The sequence below is a fragment of the Terrapene carolina genome, unplaced genomic scaffold (genome assembly GCF_002925995.2).
Source record: "Terrapene carolina triunguis isolate 2854851 unplaced genomic scaffold, T_m_triunguis-2.0 Scaffold26, whole genome shotgun sequence".
NCBI lineage: Eukaryota > Metazoa > Chordata > Testudines > Emydidae > Terrapene > Terrapene triunguis.
This window is the reverse complement of record NW_020664377.1, coordinates 1,637,712-1,660,762: the sequence shown is the minus strand read 5'-3', so window position 1 is coordinate 1,660,762 and position 23,051 is coordinate 1,637,712. Positions and strand designations below refer to the sequence as shown.

Below are 23,051 nucleotides of genomic sequence, written 5' to 3'. Positions count from 1 at the left end.
TTATTTCTTTCCATCACAGAATGATCTAAGGGGGATGCCATATCCAAACAGAGGCTGTCTAAATGGATCTCCAGATGCTTTTACCTTTGCTATCGCCATCAACAGCTACAGCCCCCACCAGGGACCCGAGCGCACTCTGTCTTGATAGCCTTCCTCAACAATGTACCAATTATGAACATTTTCAAAGCAGCAATCTGGGCATCAGTCCGTATGTTCACACAGCATTATGCCATAGAGCAGCACTTGTTGTCAGATTCTTTACTGGTAATTGTGGTTTTATCATCTGCCACGACTGCAACTCTGAAGCCACTTTCTTCCATAGAGGGGCACTGCTCTACAGTCACCTAAAGTGGAGCACCCACAGGGACACTCCTTGAAGAAGAGAAGGTTACTCACCTTGTGCAGTAACTGAGGTTCTTTGAGAGAGTTGTCCGTGTGGGTGCTCCACTACCTTCCTTCTTCCCCTCTACTTCAGAATTTTTTTGCACCATAGACTGTAATAGAGAGGAAACCGAGGGAGAGTTGATTGCACAGCGCTATGTAACCATGTGAGATGGCACAAGATGGAGGACAGTGCATGTGTGACCCAACCAGGCACTGTTGTTAAAAATCTCTGATTACAAGTGCAGGGGTGCAAATTCACCTAAAGTGAAGCACCCATGGGGACAACCATCTCGAAGAACCTCAGTTACTGCACAGGGTGAGACACCTTCTGCCCCCTCCCCTCCCCAAGTCTTATAACATGGTCAAATTTGGGGATGTTTTCACAGGGATGATAAAAGGCACATCCCTGACTCAAAGGTTCATCCCCTGCCAAATTTCAAGTCCCTGCTCCAAAGCTTGGGAACACGAGTTTTTCAAAGAAAAGATTGCCAGCATTTTTTTAAAATGGGCAATACATCATTCCCAACCCTCCTTTTTTTGACATTGCTGAAGCATTTTGGCTGAAATTTTTTATTTTTATAAATTGAGGCAGACACCTAGCATGGAAAACTTCATTCCAAATACTTATAACGTTGCCAGACTTTAACTAACTTTAAAACAGTATCTTATAGTGGAAACTACATTGAGATCATTCTTCTGCTGTTGCACAAATACTAAGGAAGACCATTATGCAAAGTGTGGATAATTATTTTCAAAAGCAGATGAGTGAAACTTCTTAATGCTCTGTTTACTTTTATTTCCCTCGTACTATGTGAGTAGCGTAGATTCCACCTGACGGATGGTAGGATACATGTATTTTGATAAAAATATGTATCAGAGTGATCTCTCTTCTTGGCTGTAGTATTGACATGCTCCATTCTGATTGGCTTAGAGCATTTTTAGTTTCTAGCATATGTAATGAATCTGTCAGAAATAAGCTCATCTATCAAAGCAGAAAATGTTTAACTACACTGCATGCTGATGGATAAACTTGGCTTCTGACAGGGTGAAGGGTTTTTTGCAATATGTTGGTGAATGGTCTGTCAGCCATTCAGCAATCTGAGTGGCTACCAGGAATTCCACTGTAATTACATTTCAGTAGGCTATTTTTAAATCATCACAGGGATCTGTGCATAGAACTTTTCTGAGGTATACTACGCTAATGGACTTCTCTAGTTGGACAAAATGAATTTGGCTGGACTTACATAAAGATAAAAGGTTCTCTTCCTTCATAAATGTCTAAGCCTGAGCTGTAAGATGTACTGCTTTATTTATGCTTTTCCTAACTTCGGGTGGCCTTAAGTGTTCAGGGTTCTGCTAAGGGTTTTCTGTCATGGGGTTGTGACTTTGCAATGTTTTGGGAATGTGGCACCTTATGCTTGGGCTGTGTTCTTTATTGTCCTAGTCTTTCCTTCAAAGTAGCAATATCATTAAATCCACCTTTAACATACATGCATCATAATCCAAATTACCATCCCTTGCTGTGCTATCAGAGCGGTTCATTGACATGGTGTTCCCCATCCTCACTCCTCTCTTAACAATGCAGGGTAATCTAGGGGTAGAGTATAGCAGAGGCTGGGAGATGAGATTTGCATTTGGAGCTGACCTGGAAGGGCCTATTCTTGTAAACCTCACCCTTACCGGACTAATCATGGCTCCTGCAAGTACAACCTCTGAAGCTTATCTTGTCATTTCAGTATGCGAAGTGCAAGAGTTGTTTCTCTGAAAGCTCCAGCTGCCGGAATGATGCGGTTACATGAGAACCTGGACGGTGGTGGTGGTGGTAGATACAAGTCCTGAGCCCTCCTCCTTCCAGGCAGGCAGGGGCGTGACAACACTCCGGACTAGGGTTCCAACCCCAGGTGCTGAAAAACCAGGTTAAACACCTGTATTTAAAATAAAACGCAGGATTGTTTCCACACTGAAGCCTGGCCCTGCTCTTTCGCCTCGCTGCAGCTCCTCTCTCCTTGGGGTGCGCGTGGCTCTCAGCGGGCTCTGCTGGACGGCGCTTGGCCTCCCGCCGGGCTGAGCTGCAGGGCGGAGCCGGGGCGGGGCCAGCCGAGCCCGGCCTCCACCTCCCCGGCAGGCGGCGCGGGCCATGGCGCTGGCGGAGCTGGCCGCGCGGCTGAACTGCGCCGAGTACAAGAACTGGGTGAAGGCCGGGCACTGCCTGGTGCTGCTGCGGGACGCGCTGCAGCGCTTCGCCGGGGAGCAGCTCCGCGCCTTCCACCGCCAGCTGCTCGCCCGCAGCCCCGCCCGCCTGGCGCCCCCGGGCCGCCTCTGCCGCGGCCGCTGCCTTCCCCGGGGCAGGCAGGTGAGAGCCGGAGCCCGCAGCGCGCTCGGGGCGGGGAGGTGGCTCTTGATGGGCTGCAGGCAGCGCCCAAGTGCTGGGGGTCCATCGCGGGGAGCGGGTCCCTTACAGCCCATCAGACCCTCCCCGCCGCTCAGGGGCGCGAGGCTCAGCCTGTGCACTTTGTTACCCCGGTGTGTAGCCAGCCTGCCCCAGCCCCCTGCTAGGGCTGGATGTGGTCCTGGAGACTTCGTCACGTGACAGTCTGCCATTAAAGATTAATCTTGAATTCCTGGAGACTCCAGGACACTCCTGCAAGGTTGGCAAGCCTGTGCCGCGTGGAGAGCACCACCCTTGCACTGCCGGTAGGAAGTCAGCATGGCCAGCTCTGGTGATGTCATTGTGCGTCTAGTGAGCACAGTTTTCTTAAAGCTCCAGTTTCTGCAGTGTGGTGATGATGAGAGATTCTGGACTGTCATTTGACCTAAGTTTTTAGCCCTCTTGGTTGCAGAGAAAACCTTGAAAACATGATCTGAGAGCAGCCTGAAGGCTCGAGAACCAGCAGGCAACACCTCTTCCCCCCCCCCGCCCCCCCCCCCCGCATGTTGCTTTTTAAAATTCTAATGATTTTTAGAGGACTGATTCGTGAATTTTGAACACTTGGCATCAGCAATGTTATGCATGGCACTGCTGCTTAAATCAGCACCAACAAATAGAGGAACTAGGCTGATTTTGGGAGGAGGTGTTGGAGTTTAGGAGCAGAGCACAGAGTTGTGAGCACTGTGTTGTTAGACCATTATCCTTTTCTCCTTGTCTAGTTCACTCATTTTTTGAGTACCTTAGTTCTTAAAGTGGGGGTGGGGGGGCTGCTTCTCTTCCAGACCTACATGAGAGACTTCGCAGTGCTACCTGCACAACTTCATTTACTTAATCAGCGACTACAGTCCCCGGAAAGCTGCAGGATTGGGCCCTCCCTCCTTCCTTCACATCGGGGTTCCTGTTGGTTAGCTCAGAAAAGAAGTTCTAGGTGGGATGTTAGACAAGAAATTCAGAGATGGAGAATTTCTTTGCTTTCTAATTCAGTTTTATGGTCCATTATTATCCCAGCCATTCAATTTCTGAGTCCAATATTGGCTCAGCAGAGAGTGCTATGGGACTGACTGGGTCTCTACCCTGCTCCTTAGGCACTTAACTGCCTAAAGCCTTGTTGACCCTTGTATTTGCTCTCAAACTCCTGTCTCTTTGCATGGCATACATAGCCGTTATACAGAGCTAGATATCTTTTTGTTGTTGTTTGAAGATCAGTTGTGATTAGGGCTGTTGATTAATTACAGTTAATTTGCAATTAACTCAAAAAAATTAATTGCTATTAAAAAAATTTATCACGATTAATCACAGTTTTAATGGCACTGTTAAACAATAGAATACCAATTGAAATTTATTAAATATTTTTGGATGTTCTTCTACATTTTCAAATATATTGGTTTCAATTACAATACAGAATACAAAGTGTACAGTGTTCACTTTATATTTTTTTACAAATATTTTCACTGTAAAAATGATAAGAAATAGTATTTTTCAATTCGCAACATACAAGTACTGTAGTGCAATCTCTATTGTGAAAGTGCAATTTATAAATATAGGGTGTGTTTGTTTTTTGTTACATAACTGCACTCAAAAACAAAACAATATAAAACTTCAGCACCTATAAGTCCACTCAATCCTACTTCTTGTTCAGCCAATCACTAAGAAAACAAGTTTGTTTACATTTACGGGAGATAATGCTGCCCGCTTCTTATTTACATCACCTGAAAGTGAGAACAGGTGTTCGCATGGCACTTTTGTAGCCAGCATTGCAAGGTATTTACATGCCAGATATGCTAAACACTCGTATGCCTCTTCATGCTTTGGCCATCGTTCCAGAGGACATGCTTCCATGGTGATGATGGTCGTTAAAAAAATAATGCATTAATTAAATTTATGACTCAAGTCCTTAGGGGAGAATTGTATGTCTCCTGCTCTGTTTTACCCACATTCTGCCATATATTTCATGTTATAGCTGTCTCGGATGATGACCCAGCACGTGTTCATTTTAAGGACACTTTCACTGCAGATTTGACAAAACGCAAGAAGGTACCAATGTGAGATTTCTAAAGATAGCTACAGCACTTGACCCAAGGTTTAAGAATCTGAAGTGCCTTCCAAAATCTGAGCGGGACGAGGCGTGGAGCATGCTTTCAGAAGTCTTAAAAGAGCAACGCTCCGATGCGGAAACTACAGAACTAAACCACCAAAAAGAAAATCAATCTTCTGCTGGTGGCATGAGAGTCAGATGATAAAAATGAACATGTGTTAGTCCACACTGCTTTGGATTCTTATTGAGCAGAACCCATCATTAGCATGGACACATGTCCTCTGGAATGGTGGTTGAAGCATGAAGGGGCATGTGAGTGTTTAGCATATCTGGCATGTAAATATGTTGTGAAGCCGGCTACAAAAGTGCCACGTGAGCCCTCGTTCTTGCTTTCAGGTAACATTGTAAACAAGAAGCAGGCAGCATTATCTCCTGCAAATGTAAACAAACTTGTTTGTCTGACCGATTGGCTGAACAAGAAGTAGGACTGAGCGGACATGTAGGCTCTAAATCAGGGGTCGGCAGCCATTCAGAAGTGGTGTGCCAAGTCTTCATTTATTCACTGTAATTTAAGGTTTCGCGTGCCAGTAATACATTTTACATTTACAGGGGCCAGCGGATGGAACCTCAGACTGGCAGTGGGCTGAGTGAGGCCGGCAGCCCGGACCCCAGGCCGGCAGCGGGTTGAGTGGCTCAGCCCGCTGCCAGTCTGGGGTTCCAGCCCCTGCCAGCCGGGGTCCTGACTGCTGGCCCCACTCAGTCCGCTGCTGGCCCGGGGTTCTGTCCATCCAGGCCGGCAGCGGGCTGAGCAGGGCCGGCGGCAGGGACCCCAGGCGGGCAGCAGCATGCAACAGTAAATCATGTTTTACTGTTGCCGACCCCTGCTCTAAACTTTTACATTGTTTTGTTTTTGAATTGCAGGTTTTTTTGTACATAATTCTACATTTGTAAGTTCAACTTTCATGATAAAGAGATTTCACTACAGTACTTGTATTAGATGAATTGAAAAATACTATTTCTTTTATTTTTACTATGCAAATATTTGTAATCAAAAGTAAAAAAGTGAGCATTGTACACTTTGTATTCTGTGGTGTAATTCAAACCAATATATTTGAAAATGTAGAAAACATCCAAAAATATTTAACTAAATGGTATTCTATTATTGTTTAACAGTGCGATCAATCACGATTAATTTTTTTAAGCGCTTGACAGCGATAAAACTTTTGTTTTTAGTTTCCAGCAAAGAGAGAGAAGGGTGAATACAATAGAACTTCAGAGTTATGAACTGACCAGTCAATTACAAACCTCATTTGGAAGTGGAAGTACGCAATCAGGCAGCAGCAGAGATGACCCCCTCCCCCCAAAAAGCAAATACAGTACAGTACTGTGTTAAATGTAAACTACTAAAAAAAATTAAGAGAAAAGAGCATTTTTCTTTTGCATTGTAAAGTTTCAAAACTGTATTAAGTCAATGTTCAGTTGTAAACTTTTGAAGAACAACCATAATGTTTTGTTCAGAGTTACAGAACATGTCAGAGTTATGAACAACCTCCATTTCCGAGGTGTCTGTAACTCTGAGGGTCTACTGTAGTAAGTGTTAGTGCACATGAAAGTGAAGGTTTAGTAGTACTGGCTAGGGTTGGGCATAGTGGAAGCTTCTCACATGGCTTCTTTAGTACTCTTCTGAGGAAAAACTGATGCTTGTGCCAATCTATGTAGGGTAGTTTAATGTTGTGAAGAAAGCTTCCCCTAAGCACCATAATGAGATTCTTCATCTACTTTTCACTCATGTTAATTTATTGTAACAGTAACGTAGAAGTATGAACATTGTGTTAGATACCACTTGTGGATATTGTAATTATCTAAAAACAAGCATTATCAACCCAGGAAATTCAGAGTTATGCTTAGATATAAAAGAAATCCAAACAAATTAAGGTATAGAAATGCAGTAAGGGCACCCAAACTAGCTTGGCTGCTCTATAGTAACACCATGAAGAAATTAAATAAATAAAATGTCTTTTAAAAATCTGTTTAGTCTAATCTGGGACTACATTCTCAAATGCCTTAATCATGATCCTATTGTTGTTATGATGGTGTCCGCATACTCCATTATTAAGCTCATAGGGCCAAAAAGGACTAAGACAGGATGAATATTTTAAAGTATCTATTTTAATTAATAGAACCTAATGAATGAGTTTACTTGTGCATGCTCAGAAAATTCATTCTGTGCTCAGAGTAAATTCCATAGTCTTGTAGAGGATATACAGTGTTTTTCATACATAACAAAGAGGTTGAATTTCTGCGTTAAGTGCAAAATTAAATTCAACTTCAACTGTGGAAGCATGACCTGTGACTCCATAATATCCAGTAATAATAATCACTATTATTACATACCAGAAACAATGTACTGAGAGCTGGCAGTTCACTGATCCTCTCTGTTAGAGTACATTTAAAAAACAAATAAACTCTGTAACATAATTCAAGATAACAAACATTCACTTTAGTGTTCTTCAGTGCCACCCACAATTATTTATTTGTGCAGCCCTATAAGAGTGCTGAGTACTATATTAGACCTACAAATAAAACAAAGTTTCTGCCCTGGGGAGTTTACAGTCTAATTCACATACACATTTAATCCCTCTGCCCCACAAAGTTAATGACAAAGGTGGAGGAGGGTTTGTATGTGCGTGCACATGTAGAAAGAACAATCAGAAAAGTTAAATTGGAATAAACTGTTATACGCTTTAGCTGTTAGGACATCCTTCCCAGTTGAAAATTCCGTAAGGATTCAACCATGTTCAGATATGTCTTTTATTAACCCTAATGTAAATTGTAAGGAAAAAATGCATAACTTCAAATTCTGCTGTTAAAGCATTCTTCTCTTTCACCACGGGGTTTGTCACGCAACCCTCATTTGAGACATCTGGTTAGCATTGGCCTTAACCCTGGATAGGAGAAGCTTCAGACTCATTTCCAGTTGAGTCCTGACTCTCGTTGAACCCAGGTCTCTAGAGGTGAGAGGCTACTGCCCTAACCTACTGTATTTATTATACCGAAATTCTCAATTACATCTTTGCGTAACAGTTCAGCGCTCTGCATATGAGAATCTGTGCATTTGATCAAATTTCTGAATGAACATTCCTTGAATCCTTTTTCTAGCCTCTGCTGCAATGTAGTAATAACCCTGTGCACTTTTTAAAGTGTAATTTAAAGGGTGCAAGTACTAAGGTAAATTACATTGGTTTCTTTCCTATTTTTTTTCTTTTTAGTTTCAGTCCAGCTGTTCACTGTGCACAGAGTGGAAAAAGGAGATTTTGAATCATCACACCAACAGGAATGGAGAAGTTCACTGGGGAAACTGCAAACCTTGGCTTTGGCCTTCTAACTCATGGGAACTTGCAAAGGTAATATAATTAAATTCATTGTTTAGAAGAATCACACTTGGGGTCAGCTCATGTCCTCAGTTTCATCCACGTGTGGTTCCATAATGAATTCAGTTTGGCTGGATAGGAGTCTGTCAGGGCAGGATTTGGATGTATGGTGCAATCCTGGCCCTGTAGAAGACAATGGCAAAACTCCCATTGTCTTCAGTGGGGGCAGGATTTCATCCCTGGAGAACAAACTGTTGCACATGTATTGTCCTTTTTTCTTGCTAACAGTAGACAAAAGGAAAGGTTTCAGTGGCTAACCTTGTGCTTTTCCATGTTCTGAGCATCCAAGTCACTACCCTTTTGGGCTTAACCAACTTGATTTCATTTTTATTTCATCCTGGATTTGAAAACACATTGACTAGGCTTAAATCCAAGCCAGTGTATAGCAATATTTCTTAGTTCAGCCCAAAGAAATATAATGAAAAGGTATTAGGAATAGTATTTGGTAATATTTACAGTGTTGTAAAGTTCAGTGGTACCATGCAAAATTGTTGGCATTTCTGCTCTGCTTCCTGATTTGCTGAACATCCTCTAAAATAATCACTGACTGAAACATGGTCTGTAAAGTACTCAGTAATGTATCTAAATTCTCAATGGAATAAATACTTGTAGTCTCACAGATCTCTTTAAAGAAATCCTTTAAAAGTGAAGCTTGTGCATCAAAAGATGAAGTTCAGTTTAAACTATTTAATTAAAAAAGGAAACCCCTTAAAAGTAGCAAAATAACACACAAACTTTTATACTAACTAGGCTACTTCATCTGTCTGAACCAATGTGTTGGTGGTGGTGGTCTGTGCAGGCAGGCAGTTAACCCAGGGTAAAGTCCCCATATAATCCCAGTGCTTCATTCTAGAGGATATTGTAGCTGGGTAGTGTTCTGGGAACAGGGGTGGTATGATGTGCTGGTACACGTGAACAACAAAGCATCTGAAGTGAAAAGTAATATTCCCCCTCCCCACCAAAAAAAAACTTCCTGGTTTTGTCTGCTATTGCAGATATGTGTATTTAAAATATCGTTTTCCCTTCACTCACTAATCTCCCACCCGAATGGCTGAACTTGCACAGCTCTGTGCTCAACTTGATGGGATACATCTGTTTGTCTGTAAGGCGATAACTTTTCAGTGCTACATCAGATCAATTGCAAAATTTCAAGGAATATTCCAGGCATTGGTGGGGAGAATATCAATTTTTTTTTGGTGAAAATCACAAAAGCAAAAGGGTGAAATAGGGAACACATGATGCCCTGGCATCTGGTTAGCAGACCTAGCAACTTTAATCAGATCTGTTATGGTCTCTTGCTGTGGTTCTCAACCTTTCCAGACTACTGTACCTCTTTCAGGAGTCTGATTTGTCTTGTGTACCCCAAGTTTCACCTCACTTAAAAACTACAACTTCAACCTCATTAACATTCTTGTACGCGTCAGTAAATGACATACACAATGTATTCGACATACATTTTATCTGCACATCACGCTACCGTAAAATACAGTATATAGAGCAGTATAAACAAATCATTGTATGAAATTTTAGTTTGTACTGACTTCACTAGTGCTTTTTATGTAGCCTGTTGTAAAACTAGGCAAATATCTAGATCAGTTTATGTATCCCCTGGAAGATCTCTGCGTACCCCCAGGAGTACACCTACGCCTGGTTGAGAACCATAGATCAAAGAACTGGTTGATGGCAGCCATTAACTCTTTCCATTGTAACAATACCCCCCCCCCATCTCAGTTCTGCCCAGCCTCTCAATACAGTTTAAGATGTTGACATCCTGAATGACTTGTCTCTTACTCCATGGGGGAGTGGGGTGCAGGGGCAATGGATTCTTCCTAAAAGTGGTGGAGCTACGAGGCCCTGTCCCCTCCATGGCCCCTGGCCAAGCTGGAGCCGAGTTGGGGAGCCCGGGTCCCTCCATCTGCCTGGGGTGGGGACACAGGCTTGGGGCTGCTCTCGAGCCCCCCAGCCCCAGGCAGGTGGAGGGGTGGGTCCCCACAGCTGCCCGGGCTCCCTGGACCGGGCTCCAGCTTCTGATCTAGCCTGGGGGTGGGGCCTTGGGGGGGAAGAGGAGGGACAGGGATCCAGACCCGTGGTGAAAAGTGGAAGACTTTCAAAAGTTAGAGGGCCATGGCCCTTGGGCCCCCTCTGTTCCGGTGCCCCTGAAGGGGGGCACAGAGCACCTGGTTGGGGGCAGGGGATTTGGATGCATAGATGGTGGGAGGGAACACAGAGCCCCTGGCATGAAGGAGGGAGTTGGAGGTGCGGGGTGTCCCTGAAATAGAGGGGGATAGGAGGGTGGCACAAAAGAAGCTCATGCGGGGAATGGAGGGAAGAGCTGAGCCGACACAAGCTTTAAAGTGTGCAACTCCCTAGTGATGCAGGGAAGTCATGAGTGTGTATAACTATACAGTGTGTTATAGTGTTCGTTTAGCATTGTGACTTCATTGCAGAATCAAATAATCAAGTAGGGAAAGATTTAAGGGTTGTGAAGGAAATAACCATTTGCTTGAACACATTGTTAATTGGCAAATGCAGCAAGTGGAGTTGTAGAGATTGTGTTCTAGTTTATTGCATTTACTTTAGGCAATATCATTTTGAAACATAAACAGTGCTTATAGGCAGATAAGGAAATCACACATTTGTGTACTTCCTGAAACCAAAAATGACATTGGTATCGTGCACTTTTGTTATGTAGGCTTATATGCCTCGTGGGCAGATGGATATTTCTGGACCAGACAAGTGTGATGCAGCTGCTCTTCTAAACCTTTTCAACTTTTGTGATCACTTCAGTGGTATTGACCAGAAGAAAGTCAGAGAGGTAAAATCTACCAGACTATTTCCAAGAACTATTTTTAATTAATATATATTCTGTAAAATACTGTAGCTTGTGTGGTGGGATGGGTATGGCCGTCATGTAGCAGTGCTGTTTTTCTTCATTCTCCTGTTTAGGTGATTAAGTGCCGCAATGAATTAATGCATTCTTCAGAAATGAAAGTTTCTTCTTTATGGTTGGAAGAGTTTGAAAAGAAGATTCAGAATTTATTAAAGGAACTCCAGAATGTTCCAGAAGTTATGACTGCTAGTACAAGGATAGAAAAGGTAAAAGAAATAATTCTGATCTGTAGTTTTTTTGTTATAAATTGTAGATATAATCCAGTACATTAGAAATCTGCAAGGACTTTTAAAAGTCTCTGAAATTTCACTGGGGGTTTATATTTTTCTACTCTGTTTATTTAAATGTCCAGTCTCATTGTACATTACAAAAAGAGTCAAATACCTTCCGTCAATGGGACTGTTCATCATAGGAAGCACTACTCTCCAGTGTTTGCAGGTTCTGGGTCAATGGTAACTCACCACTGTAAATCAAATATTTGTGAGGCTGAGCGGGAAACAGCCCTTTTCTACCAGATGTTTTGGCCCTGATCCTACCGTCCATCCAAGCTCTGTTTGGCACAAGACCTGATTGGTGTGGCAGAGGTAGCTGTATGCCACCTTTGAGCTTCCCCAGTCCCTGGACTGCTGGGCCATTTGTTCCTCCTATGCAACCATCCATGCTCCTTCCTCCAATGTACCCTCCCTCTATGAGGTAGCTACGCTAACCTGCGTGTCTCTTCATATTCATATACAGATCAGAGACTTATCTCGCCCTCCTCTCTGTACTGAAGAGACAGCATCTTCCTACCTTGCCCTCTGAATGCAATCCTCTCTCTACTACTGTCAGCAACAGAGCTGAGTCTGCCCCATCCATCTATCTTCTACCCAGTCTAGAAGTAGTTATTTATCTAATCCTCCTCCTGATGTTGGGTGAGACCACACTACTCGCAGCGCAGATATCCCTCTCGACTCTGTCTTCTACACAAGTACCAGCTCCATGCCCCAGAGTATCTCATTCTTCTACACATGCTCTTGTCCTACCTGTTTATATCTAGAGATCATAGGGGAGTTGGCATGTTCATCCAACTTATTACTTCTTCCAATATTAAATATTACAGCTGCTTTTCAGGAGTTTAAGAGGTTATATAGACCTGTATTTACTTTTATATGTGGCTGCTGCACAATGTGGTGGGATGAGGGGATAAAATGAAAGGTTTCCTGCGCCACCCCACCTATTTGCCAACAGGTTTAAGCGGCAGTTGGGAAGGTGGTTTTAAGGGAATATTCATTTGAGGAATTGGTCTGTGCAGAAAAGAACTGAAATTGATCATGTTGCCTGATAAGTGGAAATGTTGGTAGGGTTTTCTGGGCTTAAGTCACTGTTAATATTGCTTATTTTCTGTTACTAATCGACAGAATAGAGTGGTTTTATTAAAATAGGCTTTTGAGCCTGTGACCGATTGACAATTTTCTGCAATATCCTGAATGAACTTTATAGAATTAAGCCACACCTTACTGAATTAGGCTTACTACCTTTGGGTCCACTGTATGTGCTGTTGTGGCATTATATGCACCTGCTTTGGCAGGATGGGAATGCTAATGAAACTCCTCCCTTATCAGACCTTTGATGCTACCCCTTGGAGAGGTTGCAATATACTAGTTCAAACTGGATTCTCCAGGGACCAACAGGCAAAGAAAGGATTTTTTGATAAATAGTCTGGTTTTAAACTGGCTCAGGTTCTGCTTCCTGATCCAGCAAATGGACAAGATCCCTATCCACAGAGGGCCCCAATTCTTAGGGTAGGGCTGGAAAGACTGGGCCTGCTGAGGCCACATAAGACTGCATACTAGTTCTGAGCTGAGGCGATGATGAACTTGTATCCAACAAGAAATCCTGTGGTAAAGTGTTGAAGGACTGAAGCCTATGGTGCAGTTGGGGTGATCTCTGGTAAACTTATTCGCATGCATGTAGCTTCTTTTATTGTTTTCAATATGTTCTCTCGGTAGTGCTTTTACCTTAAGAATAAAGAAGGCTTGCATAAAAAGAGCTGTGAGGTGACATACAACTGTTGACCATCACTCTTATCAGTCTCTGAAGAGAAAGCAAATAACTGTGCTTGGGCAGCCTGTCTCTGCTGGGAATAACACAGTGAAGACAGGGAACTGTGCAGCCTAGAAATATTCCATTCTGACCAGGGTGAGATATCGGTCTCTGCCCAAGAAAGGCAACGGCTGGAACTGTAAGCCTGAAATGTGGGTGCTGTTGCTGGACCACACAGGGACTACAGGTGCAGTTGCCCTCAACTGTGACAAAGCCCATTAAACAAGCTCTTGCAGCGGCACTAGAGAGAACAAAATTACTTTTCTTTCATTCTTCCCTATAAGGGCTATATGTAAACTCTAAAACTGTCACCACAGCAAGCTGATAACTTCTGACACTCGGTAGGCAGTACCCCTAAATGTCCAAGAGATACAGCCCTGGTCTGTCCTATGTCTTCGGACCTAGGCTACAGACTGAGAATGGTTCTGAGCTGTTTAATTACACAATACAGTGTAGTTTTCATAGATGCTTCCTTTATACACATTATCACCAATCTCTACCAAAAGACTGACTTTTGTGTAAAAAAAAGGGTAGAGAGAAAAGGGAATGAATGGGGTTAAAAGGCACGGTATAACGACCATCACACCAAGGGGGTTCAGCCTCTGATAGTGTGAACAATACCACAATGGACAGATTATTTCAGGCATCTCTTCCTCTCCCATTCTCCATCACATGGACCACCTCCCCATCTTTTTTCTGTTGCATAACACCCCTGAGGCAGCCACAGCAATTTCTTACATGAAAAATAACAGCAGGTGTATGGAAGTACATATTTATGTTTCTGTCTTTGGAATGATAAATGCTTTGTACTTTTCAAAAAGAGTTACTCACATTCTCTCCTTTTCAGGGTGGCTTCATTTAACTCAAAGGAATTTAAATAATTGATTTTAATTTTGTTTTGCATTGCATTTATACTTTTTAGTTATTTTCCTAAAGAAAGGTTGAGCTTCACTGGTTGGGAACCATTAAAACATATTGATTTGCAACTAAATACAGCCTTTGTACTAAACGTGGTACATCTTTTTTGCTAATCAAGAACATATGCTATATTTATACACATTTATTTAAGCAACTAAAGAGCTTAACAGACATTTATTCAGATTCTTAACACTTACATTTTTTTATTAGAAAATGGTGAATGGTGCATTTCTTATTTACTACATTGATTTTTTTACTTCTGTCAAGCTCTATTTAGATATAAATTCAATTAAAAAAGCATTTTGGTTTTTTTTTGTTAAATAAAACTATCTTAATTGTGCTGGATACATGAGAAAAGTTTATCAAAATATGTTTGCATTTAAAATGAACTGATTTATTAAACAAAGGAAGTATTATCTGTAGTTAGTGAATTGAACTGATTTTCTGATCACCATGTCCTTCAAGATTTTAGAACTAGTAGATTCCATCCTCTCACATCTAGCTTTTATTCATAGATTGAAAAAGGAAAACAAGCTTTTATGCTTTTTCAACTCCCATCCCATTGTTTTCCTAACTTTGAATGAACTAATCATTGAACTGAACTAGATGAATAAACTGAAATGAAAAAAATATTCTCTGCACCTTTTATTTTTTTAAAATAAACCTGTATTTAATGTAAATTTAAAAAATCTGATTTAAATAATCTGTTTTTCTAAAATCATATTTCTAAAAATTTTTTATCCAGCCGGTTTCTTTTACTCCTCCCTTTGTCGTCCCCCCCCACCCCATCCCCGTGCTGTTTCTCCTGGTGGAATATGAGAGCCAGCACCATGTGATCAGCCAGCTCTGTACAGACAGCTGTTTAAGAACACCTAAATTTGATCGCTTATGCATGTTGGAACAAATTAGCTGAAATCCTGAAATAACCATTTTATATGTACCCCCATATATTCTAAATTATGGAGTTGGTGTTCCATATGTCAGTTTCATGTGCTTAGAGCACTAGACCTTTAACCTGGTGCCCAGCGCAATCAAGACATGACACCACAAGTGCTTGCTTTGTGGGGTTGGAGGTAAAAGTTAGCCTAAAATTCACTTTGTACAGTTATAGAAATGAGGAGCTAGAAGTATCCAGGAGCAACACTGATAAAGATTATAGAAAAGTATTTACAGATTTATTTAATCTTAACTCATTGCATAGTTAGAGTACTTTGTCACACTACTGAAACCACAAAATGAAGGGCTGCTCTATTACAGTAGCATTAACTGGAGCTCTCTCTATGGTACCAGAAAGAGTGCCTTTTTAAATTTAATCACCTATTTCATTTTCCTCTTATAAACCAAACAGCTTCTGTCATCGGATTGGGCTGTTTATATACCAGGGGAAGAAGATCAGCCAGATGGATTGGAAGGAGAAACAGAAGTTTGCATGAGTGGGAGCCAAATAAGTGAAATAGAGATGGAATTAATAAAGGAAAGACTTAAAGAGATCTATCTTCTGGTAGAAGAGCAGGAGATGCTGTCTGAAGAGGTACTTTTAAAATTAAAAAAACATAAAAGAAGACTTAACGTATTAGTCAGATATTTAAAGGAAAGAAGTTATGGCTCATTCTGGGTAATGAACAGGATTCCTCTTTTGCGTTTAAACCAATATTTACTGGAAAAGGGCTAGCCAAGTGAAGGCAGGCTTACAGTTTACCATATAGTAAACTTGAAATCCCTCCAGGAGCATAAGAGATGTTCCAAAAACCTCCCACTTTAGTACTACATCTAGGCAGTTTGACGCTGAGATACGGAATGGAATGTGATTGCCTGCTGAGAGCACCTTTCCAGGAACTCCTAAACTTCAGCATTGAAGACTGGCTAGTTGAGGTACAGAAGATGCTTGAAAATGTGAATACTGTATACAACGTACATTGAATTTCCCTGATTTAACATGGCAATAATCTGTGCACAAGATCTCTGATATGCATGTGTCCATATAGTCTGCTTTTCAAGATGTTCTCGTCCTCTTTTGATATAGTTATGTAACTCCCTTTAGCATTAATAGCAGTTACATATTTGCACCTAGAATAGAACAGTTCCCTTAAGCAAGCAAGATATCTTTGCTGAATTTTCCCCTCCACATGTTCTATATTTTCTTTAAACTTTTGTCCTAAAATTAATGGCGTTATGTGTTTTGAGTTATCAGAATTTCTAAAGGTGCATTTAAAAAAAAAAAAAAAGTTTGAAGGTTTTTAGCACAAACTTCTAATTGTTTTAAAACCTGCTTCTGCATATATAGCTGAAGGAAACACTGTTGGGAATTTTAATTTTAAAAAAGTTTTGTTTAAAACAACATTTTTACAAAACCTAAAATTGCTTTTTTTTTATTCTGATGAAAATTAGTTTTTTAAAATAGAAACATCTCCCTCCCATGTTTGCAAACATGAGCATTGTATTAGCTAACAGAAACAAAATGAAACTGACTAGTCAGTTTTCCTTGTTGTAAATATGTAAAAAATCAGAGCGCAAACACCACAAAAGTAGAAAAGTAAACTAGGTTCAAATTATTGTGCTTTTAATACTTTAACCTTTTGTTAGTAGCAGAGGTAAGGGAAGACTTTTTGTATTTAAAAAAAAAAAAAAAAAAAAAGTCTTACCTTGACAGTATTTCTGTGAATTTTTAAATCTCTCCTCTATTTAAGTTACAAGAAAAATTTAAAAATGTAACCTTGCTCTCAACATAAGGCTTTGCACGAGCATGCTGAAAGCTGTGACACATTCTGTAGATCCTCTCCAGGGACTGGCAGAAAGAGGGTTAACACTGACTGTAGTCAAGACTACAGGAGCTTGCTGTTACCCTAGTGATTGTCAGAATAACCAGACTGTGCCAGCTGTTATGTATTAATTTCCCAGGATACTAAGAAGAGGGAGGTACTCCCAGGTGCTGTTGAGTGCCATGCACCAGGAGCAAAACCTTCCTTCCAGGCAAAGAGAAGAGGAACATGCTATCTAAAACCCCTTTCTTGTTTTAAAACAAGACTGAAACCATGGCTGCACAAAGCCTTTTTGAGCTCCAAGTAAGCCTTGACTGGGGGGAGGATTGTTTACTTTTTACAAGGCTCTGAACCCAGGCTGAGAGGAAGATTTTTTTTTTTTCTCAGTTTAAATTCTATGAGAAGGTATTAAAATAAACAAGTAAAATAATTCCCAAGCCCTGGACAAACCTGGTTGAACCCATCTGGTGATCTGTGAGACCTTGTGAGACTGTCTCAAATTTCATCTGACTTATCACAATAGAAGATAAACGCTATAAACAGGTCTGATTATTCTAGGGATAGAACCAGACTTGTTGGGTGTCTTTTGAATTTTTTTCTAAGCACCTCTCCATCATTCTTGCATCTTCAAGTAACCTGGAAAGAACCTAAAGTGAAACCTTGAGCAAAAAGCATTCTTAAAGTAAGTGAAACTTTGGCCCTGAAACCTGGACACCGTCCAATGCGTATGTAATTTCTAGCATCTCTTTTTTTCAGTGTCTTCTGTGAAGGGTATGTTGTCTGGATCTCCTTTTTCTGTTGTAAGAAATACCCCCCTTTTCAACAGTCTCAGTTGTTATTTACACAGCAATTCCTCCCCCTCATTCTGGGAAATGTGATCAATCTGTACATGGCTCATTCTCTTCCTCCACTGTAAATTAGGAAGTAAAACAAATGTTTAACAAACTTGGCATTTCTTTATCCTCAGTCTTCCATTCTCATTGACATCTTCATTGAACAAACTCAATTTTACCTTTTGCAAGTGTTTTTGAAGAACTGTGTTGTTGCTAGTGAAAATATTCTCTGCAGTTGAGTAGTCCTCTTTGAAAAATGCCCTCAGGTTGGCTTTCCTTTATGCTTCAGTAAAAAACAAAATTGTTTACTAAAGTATTTAGCATGCATAATTCTCTTATAAATTGAATGCTTCTCACCCCCAGAAGCACGCATGATATGCTTAGCAGCCATAAGAAAACATTTTAAAAAGAGGGAAAGACTTTTGCCCTTTGCTGATCATCTCCATGTCCCCCATTTCATATTTATTCCCCACTTCTGCTGTGCTCCCAAAGCTGAGTTGAGAATATCCCTTCAATACTGGTGCCATAGTTTCAAATTCATCTCTTTTTGGTCTAGGTGTTTTCCAACTCTCATTTTCCTGTTTGCTTTGAGAGAGATCCTTTCATGGTCACCTTCTTCCCCTCCTCCTCCAGTCACCAAATATTTGATTGCGCAGGTTGAAATTGACACTATTGGTGGTCCACAGACATAGTCTGAGAACCTTTGTCCTAGTCTACATTTTCCTCCCATCATCAGCTGCTTCTAACTTTTTAAAATCTAGTTCTCTTTCTGTACGCCAGATGTAAAAATCCTCATCTTACCCCACGAGAATTTTTTTAAAGAACCCCCTTTTCAAATAAAAAATCCTAAACAATAGTTAAATTTAAAAAAAAATCCTTCAACATTGTCAGATATTTTAAATGTGCACGCCGTGCAAAGATGTGGCCACCACAGTGGCTGTAATTTGGCTTCCTTGCATGTGTGTAGTATATGCTCCCTGCTGGTCTCTGGCACAGTTGGGAATTGCTTTTCCCAGGCCCTTCTTGCTGCATGCTTGAGTTTCCCGGAGCTGCAGTTGCTTGTACCATCTGAAAAGATCTCTTCTGGGATGAGCTGCCTCCCTGTGAGCAGGGAAGACTTGATTACCAAAGACTGCAAGTGGATTTTCCTCTCACATCATCATACGATGAAGGGGGGGAACCTGCCAAAAATTGGGAATGTTTTTTTCAATTGAAATTGTAAATAGGCCAATATCTTACAAATAAATTTTACTTAACTCATTTCACCCTCGCTTTTAAAAAATAGAGAGTTTAGATAGCCTTAAGTCTTTGCATTGAATTTTTTTGCCTGTGGGGAGAGGAGAAATGAACTGGGAATATACATTCAAATACATGTAGCATGTGCTAGAACACACAGAGATGAGTCCGGATGAATTAAGGTTACTGTAACGACCATAAGCTATAATTTTCTTGCTCTTTGTTAGTGTCACTCCACTTTAACAGAATATTAATCTACGATTATAGTTTAAAGTCTGAGACAATAAAATCATAGAATCAGAGAACTGGAAGGGACCTCGAGAGGTCATCTAGTCCAGTCCCCTGCACTCAAGGCAGGACTAAGTATTACCTAAATGTAAAATGTACAGTGCATGTGCCATAACAGGTTTGGTAAGATGCGCAGTGGATTTGTTTTGCTGTGAAGCTGTTCGGACTTCATTGACAGAGGCAGGTTTACAGTCCAATCTTGCATCAACGATTACCTGCCTTTGTCAAATTGTTACCTGCTTACATGATAAAAATCCTTTGTCCACAGGGATGGTCCAAACAAGCCCTTTACGTGGACCAGTATCTTAAAGATGATCTATCTGAGTTTAAATTCTTCTCTGCTGAGAATTGTTAGGCAACCTGCCCTCAGCTTCACGTGTTTCCCACATTCTCTGTCCTCGTTTTGCTGAAGCTACACTCCCACTCACCAGCTTTTGCTCTAAAAAAAGCTTAAAACAAATTAGCTCTTAAAATATATAGAAACAAGATGGGTGAGGTAATATCTTCTATTGGTGAGAGAGACAAGCTTTCCAGCTTACACGGCGTTCTTCAGGTCAGCTCTGTATAAGCTCAAAAGCTTGTCTCTCTCCCCAACAGAAGTTGGTCCAATAAAAGATATTACCTCACCCACCTTGTCTTACTAATGTCCTTGGACTGACACAGCTACAACACTGTATATTTAAAACAAATAAGAGTCTAATAGCAGGATTCTTTCTATATTTCTGGCCAGAAAATGCAGAAATCCTAAACAAGCCAACAAAAAAGCCTTTTTATAATTAGAGGATGTGGAAATTATATGCTAGAGAGCAAGTATCAAGAAAGTGTGATAGTTGAAGAAGCTTATATTGTAATGTTTTGGCTCCATCAAGATGTGGTTTTGTTTTTGTTTTTTTGCTGCTGCTGTAGAACTTAACTAGGATACAGATGACAAAGAACTTCTTAAAGGACAGCGGTGATCTCCAAATAAGTCTTCAGGCAGATATGCAGAGGCTAGAAGGCCTTGAAAAAGAGCGGTACAACCAAAGAAGATCTATGAAAGAGACCACGAAAGAATATCCCAATCAGGAGGATGATGAAGGCAAGTTTACTCATTTAGGAAAAGTGCTTTTCCTCTCTCTTAAGCTGTTGTGGATGTTACAAGCAAAAATTTGTAAAGGAGTTTGAGGAAAAGAGTACTGTCATGTAGAATAATTCTCTTTATCAGGATGTGTTGCTTTGACACGCTCGCTTTAGTGGGGCATCTCCCAGGGGACTAATTAGGCTATGATAATGAATGGCAGTGATTACTGCACAGTGTTAGTGAAACTGTTGTTTAATAGGGACACATTTTGTCAGGGCCATCAATTGTAGTATTTCAGCAGGTGTGGAATTGTTAAGATTCAGTCGTCTTTACAGAAATGATCAAATACAGGTTAAAAGAAGGACCAAAGAGATAATCTGCGTGAGGATTTGTTCCACAGGTTGGGAACCACCAGGTTAAAAAGCATAAAAAATACTGAACTAAGAAACAAGTGCAACACTCGATTAGAGGAAGATTCACTGATGCGTTTTTGTTTTGTTTTTTTGTTTTGTTTAAATATAGGTTGTTCGTTAAAGAAAATGAAGTGTAGTCCCAAAGAACAACTTTTGTGAAAGTGCCAGTGACTGTATTTTGAAGAGAAGTTCCTGTAAGTGATTGACTTGTCAACACGTAGTCTGTCCTTCACTGAGTGAGGGTATGCCCAGCCTCTTTAGTGGCTTGGAAAACAAACTTAAAGGGTGAATTGTCATGAGATGCCTTTCTAAAATTTCAAAACTTCCTGTTGCGGTTTGATGATTTTGTTTCTTGGAAGAATGTCATGTACTCCTCCCTCCCCTCCAACCCCCGCCTCCTTTTCAATTTCAAGAATGTGGAGAAACCTAGCTAGAGACAGGAAATAAACTGTAGGCTTGAAGGAATTGATCTTGCAAGGGTATGGAAGGCTGAGAGAAGGCAGTACTGAGCCACTGGGGCTTTGTTGTTGTTGATCCATTAAGGCAGTTAAGCTGAACAGAATGGATGTTGGGCGGCAAAAATACAGTCCCTAGCATATGCCATGAGGCCTTGAGCAGCTGGCTGTGAGAGAGAGAGAGTTTCATTTGTTTCTGTGTCTGGGCCTCATAACACCCTCTGTTCTCAGTTTAACATTGGCTCCTCAGTCACTTTGGTGTAAAGCAGCAATACTTAAGGGTGGCAGCAAAACCGTCTTAAAATAATTAAAATGACCACTGTACAACGCCGTTCCCTGACCATGTCCTGTCTTTACTGATGGCATGGTCGTTTTTCCCATTCATGAGCGCTCATTGCAGTCTGGGCATAGAGGTTTGCTTACATGATTCAAAACTGCATTCATTTCTCCGTACCACGTGCAGACCACTGCACAGTTCTCGAAAGTGCTCATCACCAATGCTTTAACTATCCGTGTTTCTTTCAATGGTGCTTTGCATGGTCAAGTCCTATGTAGTTGCTTAACCCTGAAAACAGTGGATTCAGGATTTCTGCTAAATTTGCAGCTGTCAGAATCCTGTAGTACCAATTTTAATGGAGCAAAGTCCTGGCTTTTTGTGCTTTTTTTTTTTTTAATATTTGTAAAGAATTTTTTGCAAGCACAATAAAACATAACTAATTTTTTTTTTAATGTCAACAGATGATGCATTTAGTACTGGCAGAGCATAATTTTGTTAGATTATTTGAGATCATTAATTAATAATTTGAGATTATTAATCCCAGTTTTTCCCACGAAGAGCAAAAATATTGCAAGTGAGGGACACTGTCAACTAAAATAATCATACATTTATAATAAAACATTTAAAATCAATGACCTTCCAGAATACTGAAACTAATGTAATTTAAAAAAAAAAAAGGGGCACTTAAACCTTTTATGTTTTTGCTTTTTTCAATTTTATTTCTTTTCTCTTTAACATAATGGAGATCAGCAAGGTCAGTTTGAATTTTGTGCAGTCCATATTACAATATTTCAGTTTTAGTGCTACGTTGTTGTTGTTTTCAGACACTATTTTTACTTAAATGTTCCCTGCAACTATTTTCATTAGATTTTATTTTTTAATGGAAACATTTCTATTAGCCTTAAGTTTTATAAAACCTCATTTTTACAAAATGTTAAGGTACATTTTGCTTTCCAGTACCCTCTAAAGGGTTGGCAGTAAAATAAATGTATTTAATCTCTTGAGAGCTACCATTTCTTTTTAATAAAAACTTTGCAATCAATAAAAGGAACAAAATTCATATATTATGAATGTGTAATGTTAATATTTGTCTCCTCTCCTCAGATTCATTGTTTGTTATTTTTATGTATATATTTGTCCCTTTTTCATGGCCTAGAAAATTCTTCTTTCTTTCAAGTTTTTGACTGGGCGACTGCTTTTGGGTGTTGCCGGAATTCACCAGCCTGCCTGTTGTTAGAATAGAATACAGGTGTATGGGAAGCCAAGTGAGCAGATGATACTTTTTTGCATTTACTCTTAAGGAGGTGGCCTAGCCTCACCTCCCTGGAGGTTCCCAGAAGCCAGTGATATTCCTTATTACTATAGTTTACACTACAATAGCTAATATTTTGAAAAGCTGACACTGTGTTGAGTATTGGCTACAGCAGTTATTAGAGGTGTTCACTTTAGAAAACGGTTCTGATCCTGCCCCCAGTAAAGTCAATGGAGATTAATAGGAGAAGAATCTAGCTCCCAATTGCCGTTCTAAGTTTGAGTTTGAGAACAATTGGCACATTTTATTT

The 23,051-nt window shown here is 40.6% G+C and overlaps 1 protein-coding gene across 1 annotated transcript; it reads left to right on the top strand.

Moving 5' to 3' along the window:
• Positions 1–2,504: 2,504 nt before the first annotated feature.
• Positions 2,505–22,421, top strand: LOC112116994 (uncharacterized protein CXorf38). Its single transcript, XM_024214794.3, has 7 exons — positions 2,505–2,737; positions 8,117–8,251; positions 10,971–11,093; positions 11,225–11,374; positions 15,517–15,699; positions 20,191–20,362; positions 20,867–22,421. Exons 1-7 carry the CDS (start codon positions 2,522–2,524, stop codon positions 20,914–20,916), a joined length of 1,029 nt encoding a protein of 342 aa, XP_024070562.2. The 5' UTR covers positions 2,505–2,521; the 3' UTR covers positions 20,917–22,421.
• Positions 22,422–23,051: the final 630 nt, after the last annotated feature.